The sequence below is a fragment of the Pseudorca crassidens genome, chromosome 19 (assembly GCF_039906515.1).
Source record: "Pseudorca crassidens isolate mPseCra1 chromosome 19, mPseCra1.hap1, whole genome shotgun sequence".
Classification (NCBI taxonomy): Eukaryota; Metazoa; Chordata; class Mammalia; order Artiodactyla; family Delphinidae; genus Pseudorca; species Pseudorca crassidens.
In genome coordinates, this window is record NC_090314.1 from 3,860,546 (window position 1) to 3,874,280 (window position 13,735).

General features: G+C 56.6%; 1 protein-coding gene across 2 annotated transcripts; it reads right to left on the reverse strand.

Moving 5' to 3' along the window:
* Positions 1-848: 848 nt before the first annotated feature.
* Positions 849-13,606, reverse strand: ATPAF2 (ATP synthase mitochondrial F1 complex assembly factor 2). 2 transcript variants are annotated; one of them, XM_067716297.1, is made up of 9 exons: positions 13,289-13,606; positions 7,581-7,628; positions 7,194-7,339; positions 6,101-6,198; positions 5,712-5,816; positions 4,616-4,696; positions 2,981-3,093; positions 2,521-2,636; positions 849-1,125 (listed from the first exon to the last, which is right to left on the reverse strand). In XM_067716297.1, exons 1-9 carry the CDS (start codon positions 13,419-13,421, stop codon positions 988-990), a joined length of 978 nt encoding a protein of 325 aa, XP_067572398.1. In that variant the 5' UTR covers positions 13,422-13,606; the 3' UTR covers positions 849-987. The 2 variants fall into 2 exon arrangements, with proteins under 2 accessions (XP_067572398.1, XP_067572399.1); XM_067716298.1 differs by lacking the exon at positions 5,712-5,816 and having other exon boundaries at positions 7,581-7,625; positions 13,289-13,605.
* Between the last annotated feature and the right edge of the window lie 129 nt (positions 13,607-13,735).

Genomic DNA, 13,735 nt, shown 5'->3' on the forward strand with positions numbered 1-13,735 from the left:
TGAGGTGGGGATGTGACAGTACCCCTGGCGAGCACACTCAGGGTGCGAGGTGGGGGCCTGCGGGGAGCTGGCCAGTGCCCCCGGAATGGGGGAGAGCAAGGCCTGGCAGCTCCGAGGCCTTTGTGCCCCAAACTCACACTCTTCCTGCTCCCTGACCTGGGCCCAGGCACCCAGAGACCCCACCTGCAGTCTGGAGCCCTGTGAGTGGCCCTGTTAGGAGGACCTTGGGATCCCTGAGCAGGTCACGTGCACATCAGGTGGCCTCGCCCAGGCTTTTATCCCAGAAACAACGAACACCGTTTACTTTGTTTTTTAAAATATATATTTTAAAATTTATTTATATATATTTTTGGCTGTGTTGGGTCTTTGTTGCTGTGCGCGGGCTTTCTCTAGTTGTGGCGAGGAGGGGCTACTCTTTGTTGTGGTGCGTGGGCTTCTCATTGCCATGGCTTCTCTTGTTGCGGAGCATGGGCTCTAGGTGCGAGGGCTCAGTAGTTGTGGCTCGCAGGCTCTAGAGCGTAGACTCAGTAGTTGTGGCGCACGGGCTTAGTTGCTCCGTGGCATGTGGGATCTTCCTGGACCAGGGCTCGAACCCATGTCCCCTGCATTGGCAGGCGGATTCGTAACCACTGCGCCACCAGGGAAACCCTACTTTCTATTTTTAAGAGTAAATCATTTTTGCTAAAACAGTAGGAACAAACAAGCAGAAACAGATGGCTCGGACCAAGAGGGACTCAGTTTTAAAAGACTGTTTGATTAAAAACTGGAAAACAAAAGTCTTGGGGCTAAGGGCCATGCAGAGCTCCCCGGTGGAAGCAGCACGTGCCCTGTGGGTGGGCAGGGTGGCCTCGGGGACCACGGGAGGAGCAACGAGTGGAGGCGCCACGCGTTTCGAGGCAAAGAATCGTTCAATATAATCACTCGTACCCACGCCCCCTGCCTCGGCCCGAGCTGGCCTCCACCAGCCGCGTGGCTTGGGGCCCGGCCTCACCCCTGCAGCAGCTTGTGCTTGACGGCCGAGCTCTCGGAGCAGAGTTGCACGAAGAGGGCGCCGGCGGCCGTGCGCGCCCGCAGGTCCCGCAGCTCGTAGTCGTGGGCCCACTCGACGTTGCCCCACTTCTGGATCTGAGGGGAGGACGGGACAGGCCACTGGGTGACTGGCCAGAGCCACGACGTCCCATAGCTGAGGAGAGTCGGCTCTGATCCCACCCGAACATGAGAGACACGCAGGGGGAGCGACAGGTGAGAAAACGCGGTGGGGGGGCGGGCAGAGCAGGCACCGTGCTCACGGGTACGGCCACACGTGCCTCTCCCCCAGGGGCCTGACCTTCCCACGGGGAGGCTGGCGTGAGGCAGTCTGCAAAGTGTCACCCTCCATGAGCTGCCTCACTGGGCAGGGCTGTAAGTGCCCCGGTGGGGGCGGGGGGATGAATAAGCCAGCCAGGGCCACAAGGTCGCTGCAGCTGGGCTCCTGGGGGAGGCCGGGACAGCAGAGGCCGGCATGTCTCTACTGGGCAGGGCTGCAGACTCTCTCTCCAGGAGGAGCCCTGTCCTGAGCATGGCTGTCAGTGCGACTCCAGCCCACCCTGTGGGCCCCTCCCTGGCCAGAGGCCCAGAGGCGTGGGCCCCCCACCCAGGAACTCGAGATCTACCTGCATTTCAGGTGGCCCAGAACATCTGAAGGGCGTTTTATACTCTCAGAGAACTGTTTTGCGGTGGGTGGAATGTGAGGTTCAGGGAACGATGGCCCCGCTCGGACCCCGCAGCCAAAAGTAGAGCCCGGACTGGAAACCAGGCTTCCTGGCTGCCGCCTCCAGGCCCAGATCACCCTCTTCCCATCCAACCCTTTCTCACACCAGACAGTAGCCGGCCTCTCACAACACAGAAGCAGTTTTATCCCCTGGCATTTTCCTGAACGATGACTAGACGAACTTGGGAAATACTGTCATTACAAAAGGGTTTTCATCATGCTAGGAGCCAATTTGTAACAGCAGTTAACCTTCTGAGGCTGGAGAAATGACAAGGGCACTGCAGAGAACACCATCATTCTGAGTTAAAAAACGCAAACGGCAGTGCAGCAAAGCCTTATTAATTCTGAGCCCCCTGAACCAAACGTGCACGAGCAGCAGCCCCGAGGGCCCGCCGTGCGCACGTCCGGGTGTGCAGGCTCAGCCTCCTTCTAGAAGCACCCACGTGGCCCCTGCTCATCTTGAGGGGCCCAGCCTGCAGCTATGCCTGAACCGGCCTGAACCTCCACCCGGAGAGGGGGGCTCCAAGACCCGCCTCTGGCATCATCTCAGGGGGCGCCCACGCCTCGGATTCCTCCTGTGCAAGATGGGAAACGAGCCCTCACCCGACACGGTGCTGAGAAGAGGCGGCGAGGCGGTGAGGGAGGGCTGAGCAGCACCGCCGTGGTTTGCTACCATTGTGACGCGACACCTCTATGGGCCTTAGCGTCCGGGCTCCGCGTGTACATGGCGGGGTGCCCTTCGGGGAGTCTGCCTTGGGGCTGCGCCTCACCTGGAAGGCCTCCTCCAGGCGCGACAGCAGCACAGCCTGCTCCACCGTCAGGTGCAAGTCGATCAGGCCCAAGGTCAGCACCATGGACTTGAGCTGGCTCACCACAAACTCAATCCCTGCAGGGACACAGCCAGGTCAGGACCTGGGGCCCCCATCCCACACAGGGCAGTCGCCAGGCGGGGGACAGAGCCTTCGCCACACTTCTCAAGGAGCGCTCTGCTCTCCCTCGGGGATCCCTGCTCTGCTCCTGCCTGGGGCGGGCCCCGGCCCATCAGAGCGAGCACTCCACCCCGTGACCCGAGCCAGGCCAGGGAGACCTGAATGGAGATTCCTGAAGAGGGGAGAGCCACGTCCCCCAGGAAGGGTGTGAAACTGCTGGCCCGTGGACCAGGGGACAGGTTAGCATGACAGCCCTCCACCCCCGGCCCGTCCTCCCTGGCCAACAGGAAGCACCACGTACCTTGTAGGGCCCACATGTTGTAAGAGGCCAGGTGGCTGACCAGCACCTCCCGAGTCCGGGCTGGGATGCTGGGCCCCATGATGCTGGTGGAGGAGCCGATCTTCACGCCGTATCTAAAAGGAAGAGGCTGCATGTCTGCCTGTCCTGCTGTGCAGCCCAGCTTCTGCCCAGAAGCAGAGCCCCAGCCTGCTGAGCACACGTGTGCCCCTTCAGGGGCCCGCTGGGAATACGAACAGCACCTGCCGCTGCAGTCCGTGGCCTCCTGACCTAGTAACCTTCTGTCACCAAGAGCAGAGGGCAAGAAACAGCTCTGGATGGAGACACAGCTGGCAAGTCAGGAAGCAGGGGGTCACTTACAGCTCCTGAGATTCGAATTCATTGGCCTGAACGTCCATCAGAACTATGGGCTGCCTGCGTTTCAAACCTTTGCAGAAAAGTCCTCACATGTGAGCCATAAAAGCCTTCTTTTAAATATTGTTTTCTTTACAATAGTCGTGTATGTCCCGTATCAGGCAATCACTTTTTCACACATTTATTAAGCCTCTACCATACACGAGGCACTGTTTTTAGTCTGGGACACGAGCTAGCTTCAAGAACGATACATTTTCAAGAACAATCTTAACTACACAAAATGCAGGAAAAAACAATGGAATAAAAGCAATTTTTGTAATTTCCTCTCACATATCACTGATTTTCCCCATTGCTTTAGAAACAGTCTTTCCGAAATTTCCAATAGTACAAATGGAACACAGGAAGTGGCCACGTTTTCCTGTAATCTGCTACGTGTGAGAAATTTCAACTGCCACAAAAAGCTGACAATTCTGTACCACAGCAAAGGCCTGCAGGCACCAAACTACTGCTCCATTTCACTGGACTCCAAAATGGCATCGCATCTTTGCGGTTCTCACGTGGCATCTAGTCGTTCAGTTTTATCTGACCCTTCAGCACACTGGCTATGCCTCTTACTACAAAACCCAAGGATGCCGACACATCGTGGGTGCTCTGTAAACGTGTACAGATAAAAAACGCTATGCCAAAACCACTCCATGTACGCACACTTACAAAATACCGTGGTCAAGGGAGCACAGGGTCAGAGCCCTTTGCGAATCCCCTGGGAATGAAATGAAACTGAATCAACTGTGCCATATCAATGGCCTGTTCAATTCCGCACAAGAGTCTTCCTGCTAAGGAAAAGCACTGGGCATCACCAATCCCTGGAAACCTCCCACCCACAGGTTCACCTGTCCAGACTTTTCTCCATGTGTCAGGATCACACACGCTGCTTTGTGATTGTGTATACGACTGCACAGCAACTGTGACAACGAGCAGGGCGGTATCTGCCAATGCGAGCATTCAGTGTGTGCCAAGCAGGGTGCATCACTTCGCGTACACCTCCCGACACCCTGGGAGGTAGGGATTATGAGCCCCACTCACAAACAAGGGAGCTCAGAGAGATCAAGTCACTAGCCCAAGGTCACACAGCCAATGGGGGAAGAAGCACTGAACAGCATTTTCCCCCAAGGTGGCCCTGTCCTGAGTCCCCTGGGTGCTCTGAACTCAGAACGCTGACCAGCTCAGGGCCTCGGCTGTCCAGCATGGCCTGGACCCTGGCCTGCCCAGCGCTGAGCGGCTCACCTCCTCTCGGCCCAGCCTATGACTGGGTCCCACTCGTTCCTCTGCAGCTCCACCAGCGTCTCTGGTTCTTCCACCCTGCAGCTAATTCAGTGCAAAAGCACCTCCATTAATAAAAAAAGTACAATTCTTTCATCCAGCGACAGACACAGATACACAAAACGCAACAGCAGACCTCTCCACCCCCTACCCCCGCCCCCAAGCCTTTCCCCTAAAGCAGTGGTTCTCAAAGTGTGGCCCAGGGCTCACCCTGGACCTTGCTGGAAACGCACATCCTCAGGCCCCGCCCTCTGGGGGTGGACCAGCAACCTGCAGCTTCACAAGCCCTCCAGGGGTTCTGCGTAAGTTTGACTTTGAGACCCACTGTCCCGAACACCCCCAGTTATCGACAGGTCACTGCCTGCAGTGCTGCCCTGGTGCTGCCCTCAACACTAACACTGTCCCCAGACCCACACCCCCTTGGTCCCAGGGTGCTGCGCCAGAAGCTCGGTCACTCGTCCTGCCTGCCAGCCCCTCCCAAGAGGCGGCGCCCCGGCCACGGGCCAGCTGCCTGTCTGCCCACGTGCCTCCCAGCCACAGATGCGGCCGCCAGCGGCCCTGCCCGGCACCACCGATGCCAGGCCACACCACTGTTCTGACCAAGAAACAGAGATGAGGTCAGCTGAGGGGAGCTGAGCTGCAAGGCCTCCTGGGACAGAAGCCTTGGGGGTGCCGGGGAGGCCAGGCTGGTGTGAGCAGAAGTGGCAGGGAGGTCACGAGGGTGCGGGGAGGCGGCTGCCCAGGGGAGAGGAGTGGCCCCCAGGGCAGACAGGGCTCCCACCCGCATCTGCTCTCAGTACTGGGATGGTCTCCAAGAAAACCCCCTTCTCCGAGCTGGGCTGGAAGGGTGCTCTTCCCTGTAGCCAAACGGTCCCTAATGCAAACAGCGCGGACTTTCCACCAGCAGTGCCAGCGGCCTCTGCAGGGACACCTCTGTCCCCTCGCCCCAGTGCCGATTTCACGTGCCATCCTGGAGGTACCCGGGTGTCGGAGCATTCGGGCGGCAGACATGGGGCTGCTCAGTTGTTCCTTCCACTTCCTGTCAACATCCCCAACCCACCCGTGAGAGAACCCGGGCGCAGGGAGGATGCAGACGAGGAGGCCGGCCGCTGGATGCCAAGGTCGGGCCATCCGTGACCCAGCGGACAAGTGAGGAGCAGGCGACCTACATGAGAACGTGCGGTGGCCGGACATGACCCCCTGGGTCCTGGAGCCTGAGAGAGCTGCAGAGGCCACCAGCCTATCCCGCCCCAGGCCAGGGGACAGCTGCTGGCTGTGGGAGAGGGCCGGCCCGACGCTGGGGCAGCCCGTGCCCTCCCGCCTGGGGTCTGCAGAGCAGCTGACTGCTGAGGAGGTAAGGGCCTGCCCTCTCCTCCACTGAGAAGGCTCCAGGCAAACAGCCTGAGGAACTCGCTCAGGCCCCGGGGAGGCTGCCCGCACGTCCATTACCAGACGGTGTCAGTGTCCAGGAACTTTGCGGCTGCCCAGATGAGCTGGTCCTTGTCTCGCTGGGTCGGGTTGTCTAGAGACGTGTTGCACAGTGTGGTCTGGATCAAAGGCAGAGAGAGAGCCCGTCAGCACAGCCAGTCCCGAGGACACCGCCCAGGCCCCAGGAACAATGAACTCCCCCAAGGTCTCAGTCTCTGTACTACCAGGCTCTGCAGTGTTTAATTCAATCCTCACCACAACCCTTTCCAGGAGGTACTATCACTGTAACCATTACAGAGACGTGGGAAGCCAGGCCCAGGGAGATCAGGTCCAGCGAAGGCGACGTGGAGGCATTCCTGGATCCGGCTGAGAAGCTCACCCGCCAACTCCCCAACGCCTCAGAAAGCAGGGGACAAGCCAGCCAACCCAGGGGCAGGACAGTTTTTCCAGATCTGCCTTGTGGCCCACAGGCTGCTGAGCTACCCGAAGGCTCCGTCTGCAGCCCGTGTCCCCTGTTCCCTGGACACTCCAGGGGAGCTGGGACGCGGGCAGAGAGGCTGAGAAGCCTGCCTGGGGCTTGGGTCCATGTGCCAGGAAGCACAGACTCTCGACGCATCGTCTGGTCCCATCCTGACCACCACCCACTTTTCAGGGTGGGGACCTTGCCCGAGGGGCGGCAAGTTGCCCAAGGTGACCGAGTGGGCCTCTCCCCCAGCTGCTCCTCTAGGGCCTCAGGGAGGCCAGCTTCTCAGGGAGGGTCTGCACAGCCACCAACCCTGCTGAGTGCGCACTGAGCTGAGGCCAGGCTGGCTACGTGCTGCTGAGATGGACAGCAGGCATGACCAGCATGTCCATGACCAGCACATGACCCAGACCATCACAGACCCTCAGAGCCGACAAAACAAAGGAACGGCTGCCCCAGAGGGAACTAAGAGAGCCGGCGGCCAGGGAAGGATTGTGTCTCGAGACCCAGGGAGGAACCAGGCCCTGGGGGTGGGGGTGGGGTGGGTGCCCACAGCCTCAGGGCCTTATCGAAATCGGGAGAGGATCCCTAATTCTGCCCGGTGCCCCACGAAGCCCGTGGCAGCCTCGGGCGCGGGCTGCGACCTATTACCAGGTGCATGGTGTATGTCTTGATGGTGTCCTGCTGAGAGTCCCACTCAGTGGCCACAGCGACGGCCAGGGCCTCGCTGGGGACGGTGAAGAGCTTGGCTTGGGGAGTCCTCAGCTTCCTGTGGTCCAGATTGATCTCAAAGCCAGCTTGAAAGAACAGATGAAAACCTCTCAGGGGTTAATAAGCAGAATCGAGTGACCACCCCTATGTTTAGCTACTTGATTTGGTGCAAAGACGCCCCGAGATCCTTCTGGGGGGTGGGTGGCTTACAGAAACACACCCCACGAGAGTGCCAAGGTCAAGCTCACCGAGGAGCTGGCTGGAGGTGAAAAGTGTTTCCACCCGTTCACAGAAACAAAAGAGGCAGTGAAAATTCCAAACACTCACCTTCACCCTGTGTGATGCTGACATTCTGATAGAACCTCTTCCTTTCTGCTGGGAAGATTTTTCAAAAGTGCAGTTTAAAATGCTGTGGAGACTCAGGAGGAGCCTGTACCACCACTGCTGATTCTGACTGACCACCCCGACTTCCACACAGCACTCAAGGGTCTCCCCACTCCACATGGATCAGTGGCTTCTGAGTAAGAGGCTAGGGGCAGCAGCCCCACCGACACGAGACTGGAGGCCCCTGCATCTGTCTGGAGGCCTCGGTCGGGGTGCCCAGACGATGTCCAGCATGTTCTCCAGTGCCTGGCTGGGCAGCACGTCCAAAGCAGACCAGGCAGGAAGTGGGGGGTGGGGGGACCTGAAGGCTGACTCATCCCTGGGGGAGGGACCCACCCTGCCGGTACAGCAGAGCATTCTACCACACGCCCCACACGGCCATGGGAAATGGGCCCAAGAGACCTGGCGGTCAAAGAAAGGACGGAGCAGAGACTGACGGCACAGGCTGAACCTCCCAAAGCTGCCGGGACAGCGATGTCTCCCGCGAGGGGGTCTTCTTACCTCTGCCCCCCTCCTCTGTCCTGGCCAATTCCACCTCTGTGCTGATCAGAGATGCCGGCCAGGCGGGTTCAGGGCTGCGCTGAGGGGAGGGCAAACTCCAGTCTTGGAGCAAACTTGGTGACGACTAACCCCCTTCCAGGGCAGGACTCAAAGCTACCCTGCTTCGAGGCACGTACTGTCTCGTGGGTAGACGGACACTAAACCCAAGAAGACTCATCTCTTCTGGGCCAAAGGAAGACCTCCAAGCAGCCAGATGGCACCTGAGAGCTGCAGAAGAGCAGGGCAGGCCCAACCGTGCTGATGGCTTTCGGAGTGTGTGTGTGTGTGTGTGTGTGTGTGTGTGTGTGTGCGCGCGCCCACGATGGCTGCAGAGGCCCACATCTGGGGAGGAGGCCGGCAGGTCCCAGCGAGGAGGGTGGGGGAGCCAAGTAGGGGGTTCACACAGGCAACGAGACCAGGATCTGGAAAATTCACTTGGCGGGATGCACGCTCCCCAACAATGTCAAAAGATGGAGGTTTTCTCTCTGGACCCTCCAAGGTCTTGGGTCTCATAAGACAAGTCATGAGATTAGGAGCCTGTGAAGCACCCACATCCTCAGTGACACAGGGTGAGCTACCAGCAACGGAAACCCCATCCTTACAGGCAGGAGACAGGCTAGTCTTGCAGGATCACACAGAACAGTGACAGAGGGCGAGCTACCAGCAACGGAAACCCCATCCTTACAGGCAGGATCACACAGAACAGGCCTATTATGAGTACGAATCACTCCCTTTACAGAACGTCTGTTTCTGTAGCAAAACCACACTTGGTGCCTTTTAAGTGACAATTTTAAGGACTATGTAGATACAAAGAAATGGGTATGTGAAAAAGCATTGAATTTTAAAAGCTGCCACAAGAAACCAGGCTATATAAGCGGGAACATTAACAAGCTGCTCCTGTGAAGAGTGCTGAACTGGAAATCAATGTCCACTGGCTCCCTTTCTCCTGCGAGCCTGCTTCAATACGTATAAAGAAACAGGCGATTTTCTGTGTCACTTCCCCGGACACTCCTCCTCCTGTCCCAGGCTTCACAGACCAGTGAGTGATCCTTCTACCAGCCTCAATTTCCGGGCTGGCCTTTGCTTTGGAAAGACTCAAAGCCTCAGAACTGCAACCACCACGGTGCACCAGGAACAGAGGACGTGCCTTCCCAGAGCTGCCTCAATACCTTTCTCTCTCTAAACAGTGCCACCTGGCGGGCCTTAAGCCTTAAAGTTAGATTCTGACTCGGGGTCCCTCTACCCATAATCCTGGGGCGGCTGTGACAGAGCGTTTTCAAGTTTCAGAATCTTCGGGCCAGCTATATAAAGAACTCTTGCAATTCAATAATAAAAAGAGAAATAACCCAACTAAGAAATGGTCAAAGGATCTGAATAGACATTTCTCCAAAGAAAATGTACAAGTGTCCAAAAAGCACACGAAAAGATGTTTGACATCATTCATCATCAGGTGAATGCAAAGCAAAGCCCCGAGACACCACTTCACACCCACTAGGATGGCTATGACCAAAAAGACAGATGTTGGGAAGGAGGCTGAGAAACTGGGACCTTCATACATTGCTGGTGGAAATGCCACCTTGGAAAGCAGGGTGGCAGTTCCTCAGAAAGTTAGGTACCATTTGATCCAGCAATTCTACTCTTAGATACCTGCCTGTGAGAAACGAAAACATATGCCCACACAAAAACCTGTACTCAAGTGTTTACAGAGGCATTCAGAACACCAAAAGATGGAAACCACCCAAACGTTCACCAATGGATGACTGCATAAATAAGACATGGTGTGTACCTACAATGGAATGTTATCAGCTGTGAGAGAGAATGGAGTACTGACACATGTTACCCCTGGGATAAACCTTGAAAACATGCTGAATTTTTGAAAAAAAGCCAGTCCAAAAAAACCACATTCCATTTATATGAAATATCCAAACTAGGGAAATCTACAGACACAGAGAATAAAGCAGTGGCTGCCTAGGCCTGGAGGGATTGAGGGGGTACTCGGAGAGCGGTAGCTAAAGGGTACAGGGATTCTTTGCGGTGATAAGAATGTTCTAGAATCGATGGCTGCACAATCCCTTTGAGTATACTAAAAGCCACTGAGTTGTACACTTTAAGTGAGTGAACTGTAAGTGCATCACAGCTCAATAAAGCTGTTAAAAAATCCTTCAACGCACCTCTTTTCCAAATCGCTCTAGCATCCAGAGCAGGGGCTGGCACACTTCTGCCGAGAGCCAAATAAAGTATTTCAGGCTTTGCAGGCCATCCAGTCTCTGTGCAGCCAGCCAACTCTGCACTGTGGTGAAAGCAGCCCTAGATGCATGTCAGTGAATGAGCAGGGCTGGGTTCCAATAAACCTTTATTAACAAAAACAGGTGGCAGGCCGGCCTCCTTATCTACAGCATCTGCCTCAACCCAGCACAAGCAGCCTCTGAAGACGGGGCAGAGACTGAGAAGCTAAACCACTTGTGCAGGCGACAGACAACTTGTAAACAGAGGAGACCCCCAGCCTTGCCCTCACCGGTGTCGTCCTCAGCTCGACAGGCAGCCTCTCTGAACACCTTCCCCTCTAAGCGGCTGACGGCTCCAACGGCTGGTACGGGACTGGACGCCACACAGCCCGGTGACCCTCTCCTAACCCCCTCCTCGCCTTCCGACAACCTTCAATGGCACAGCTGTCCCTAAGGAGCCAAGTTCAATCTACTTGCCTCTCCAAGTCTTCACGGAGAAGCCACCACTTGGGTTTAAACTTCCACTCCTCCAAAGACGCACAGACGCTCAAGTCGGAAAAGCAGAGCGCTCAGGTCGGTGCGAGACGCTCCGTCCCACTGCTCGGCACTCTTTCACCCACTCTTATCTTCCTCCACGTTTGACTACCTACCAAGAGCCGAAGCTAGCAAGTCTGCAGTAGAAAGGAACAGGGGCAGGTCAGTGCCACCATGACGGCGAGTGGCACCCACCAACTGGATGAACCCTCTGATTGAGGAAACTTAAGGGAATTCCTGAACGTGTCCCCTTCACTCGTGTGCTGCCTCCCTGGGGTGCTGTAAAAGAAAAACAACGCTCCCGTTTTCCTTTACACACTCACACAGATACTATGCTCCAAACGTGGAGGGGGGGCGGTTAGGGTTAGGGATCCCTACCGATCGGATACCACTGATCAACTGAGACACCAGCTGAGTGTCCTAAAATTGACTCAATTCTGACACGACCCGCCTGGAGACAGCGCTGGATCCCATAGATTAAGGACTCAGTCTTACAAGAGTTATGTCCTGCATGATAGGTTGCTAGAGCAGTTGACGGAACTTAGGAGAACAATTTACTTACTAGAGTACCAGTTTACTACAAAAGGATACAACTCGGGGACAGGCAAATGGAGGAGATGCATGGGGCAAGGTATGGAGGAAAGGGTGCCGAGTTTCCATGCTCTCTCTGGGCACCCTCCCTGCATCTCCACGTGTTCCCCAACCTTGAAGCTCTCCAAACCCCATAGTTCAGGGGTTTTATGGAGGCTTCATTACACAGGCATGATTAAATCACAGGTAATTAGTGATCAACCTCCATTCAATCTCCAATCCCTCTCCCTTTCCCAGAGGTCAGGGGGTGGGGCTGAAACTTCCAACCCTCTAATCCAGCGTGTTTGGTTCCCCTGGCAATCAGCCGCCATCCTTAGGGGCTTTCCCTAAGGAAAAAGTCACCTTGTTAACATACACTCAGGTGTGGTTGAAAGGGGCTTGTTATGAGTAATAAGACCCTCCTTTCACCTTTATCACTCTGGAGCTCTTTTAGGACAGAAGACCGACTATTTTAACAAAAGATTCTCCGATAACTCTCATTACTTAGTAAGCTACAAAGGTTTTAGGAGACGTATGCCAGTACAAGAAAATGACCAAATGTGTACATTTCTTATCATAAATCACACGGTCACAGATGCCCTTCCTTCTTCCCCTTTACTGGCTCTTCATGGATCACCTCCAGGCCCTTCACCTGGGCCCTGACAAGTGAGATCTCTGCTCCCTGCTACATCCATTCCTCTTCCCTATTTGTATAAAATTATGGAACAGAAGGGCGCTCAGAGACAACCTAGCCCTTCAACTCACAGACGAAAATGATGTCCAAACGAAGCAGTCACATGCCTAAGATCACACAGCTCCTGGTTCAGCAGCATCAGACCCCAGGTATGTGCTTCTGCCACGATACCAAGCTGCCTGTGGAGCTCTAGATTTCCTAAAGCAGGCAGTGTCACAGCGAGCTCCCTCACCCGCTGCCACCTCTGGACGTGTTCCAGCCGCCCACGTTCCACCCTCCCTGCTCCTCTACACCGAGCTCCTTCTCGTCTGTCAAGACTCAGCTTAAATGTCCTTTCACCCAAGACCCTTTCTAGACCCTCAAAACCCCCAAGGTGGGAATAGGTGCTTCTTTGTACCTTCCTCACGCAGGATATAGGCTATTGTTTAACCAGGGTGTTATAACCTTCTGCACTCAACACTGAACATCACCTAGGTAGAGGCTACGTCTCTCTTGAAGACAACGGTGCCTCCCGCCCTCAGCACATCAATACTGAGTGACTGGAAGGAGAGCTTTACTATCTTCACTCAAAGGAGTCACTCCCACTCTTACTCCTAAAACCTCTCCCCAGAAGCAACGAAAGAGCCACTACCTTCTCCTAAGCCTCATCTGAGTTGGAAGGGGAGGAAGAGGCACGGGGTGTTAACTCCTTAGCAGATGGCAAGGGTCGTGGGAAGGCAGTAGGAGGAAGGGTCAGGACAGCTGCGGAGACAGCGGCCGGGATGAAAGACTGAAAGCCCGGGCTCCAGGTCCCTTCGGTGCCGGGTCGCGGGGACACAGAAAGCAGCCCGGCAGACCGGCCTTTACCCCGCAAACCTCTCAGAGTTTGCTCTTCTCCCTTGGGGCAATCCCGACCCAGAACCCAAATTTCCCCGCCTGAAAACAAGGATGACTTCTACTTTCCTAACGGAAGAGAAAAAAGCCACACGTGCTAAAGAAAACGACGCGCGTGCGCTCTGGGGCGGTCCCTGCTCTTGCCGGGGCTTCCCTTCCGACCTGTGACCCTGTACGGCCAACTCCTCAGCCTGCTCCGCCCTGGCCTCCCTCACCTGCTGGGGGCGCGTAGGCCCGGGCGTGGGCCGGGGGTTTTGGCCCGGGCCCCCTGGAGGCGGTGAGGCCACCCCGGGGGCAGTTCAGGAGGTGGCGACCCCCGCCCCGCAGCCGGAGGCAGCTCCTCCACATCGCGCGGGGGCCTGGGAGAACGACCGCGCCAGATCTGAGCGCGGGGAACACTGAGCGGAGGGACCGCACGCTGCACACTCGGGCCGCACGAAGCTTCTCACCGGCGACCGGAACTTCTCACCGGCCGCCGGCATCCTCAGCCTCCCTGGGCGCCGCCATGTTGCGCACGACACTCGCGGCGCGCCGTCGCCGCGCGCCTCAGCGCACGCCGCAGCCAATCAGTATCACAAACGCCCAGGCCCCGCCCCCGCGCCGCGCCTCGGGAAGAAGACTACAAGTCCCACAGGGCCTCGGTGCCCGCCACGTGCTGTCTC

Coding starts and splice junctions, on each gene's coding strand:
- ATPAF2 (XM_067716297.1), bottom strand. CDS start 13,421: ATGTGGAGGAGCTGCCTCCGGCTGCGGGGCGGGGGTCGCCACCTCCTG. Junction 7,629..13,288: donor GGCCTACGCGCCCCCAGCAG/GTGAGGGAGGCC, acceptor AAATCTTCCCAG/CAGAAAGGAAGAGGTTCTAT. Junction 3,094..4,615: donor ATAGGCTGGGCCGAGAGGAG/GTGAGCCGCTCA, acceptor TCTTCCTTTTAG/ATACGGCGTGAAGATCGGCT.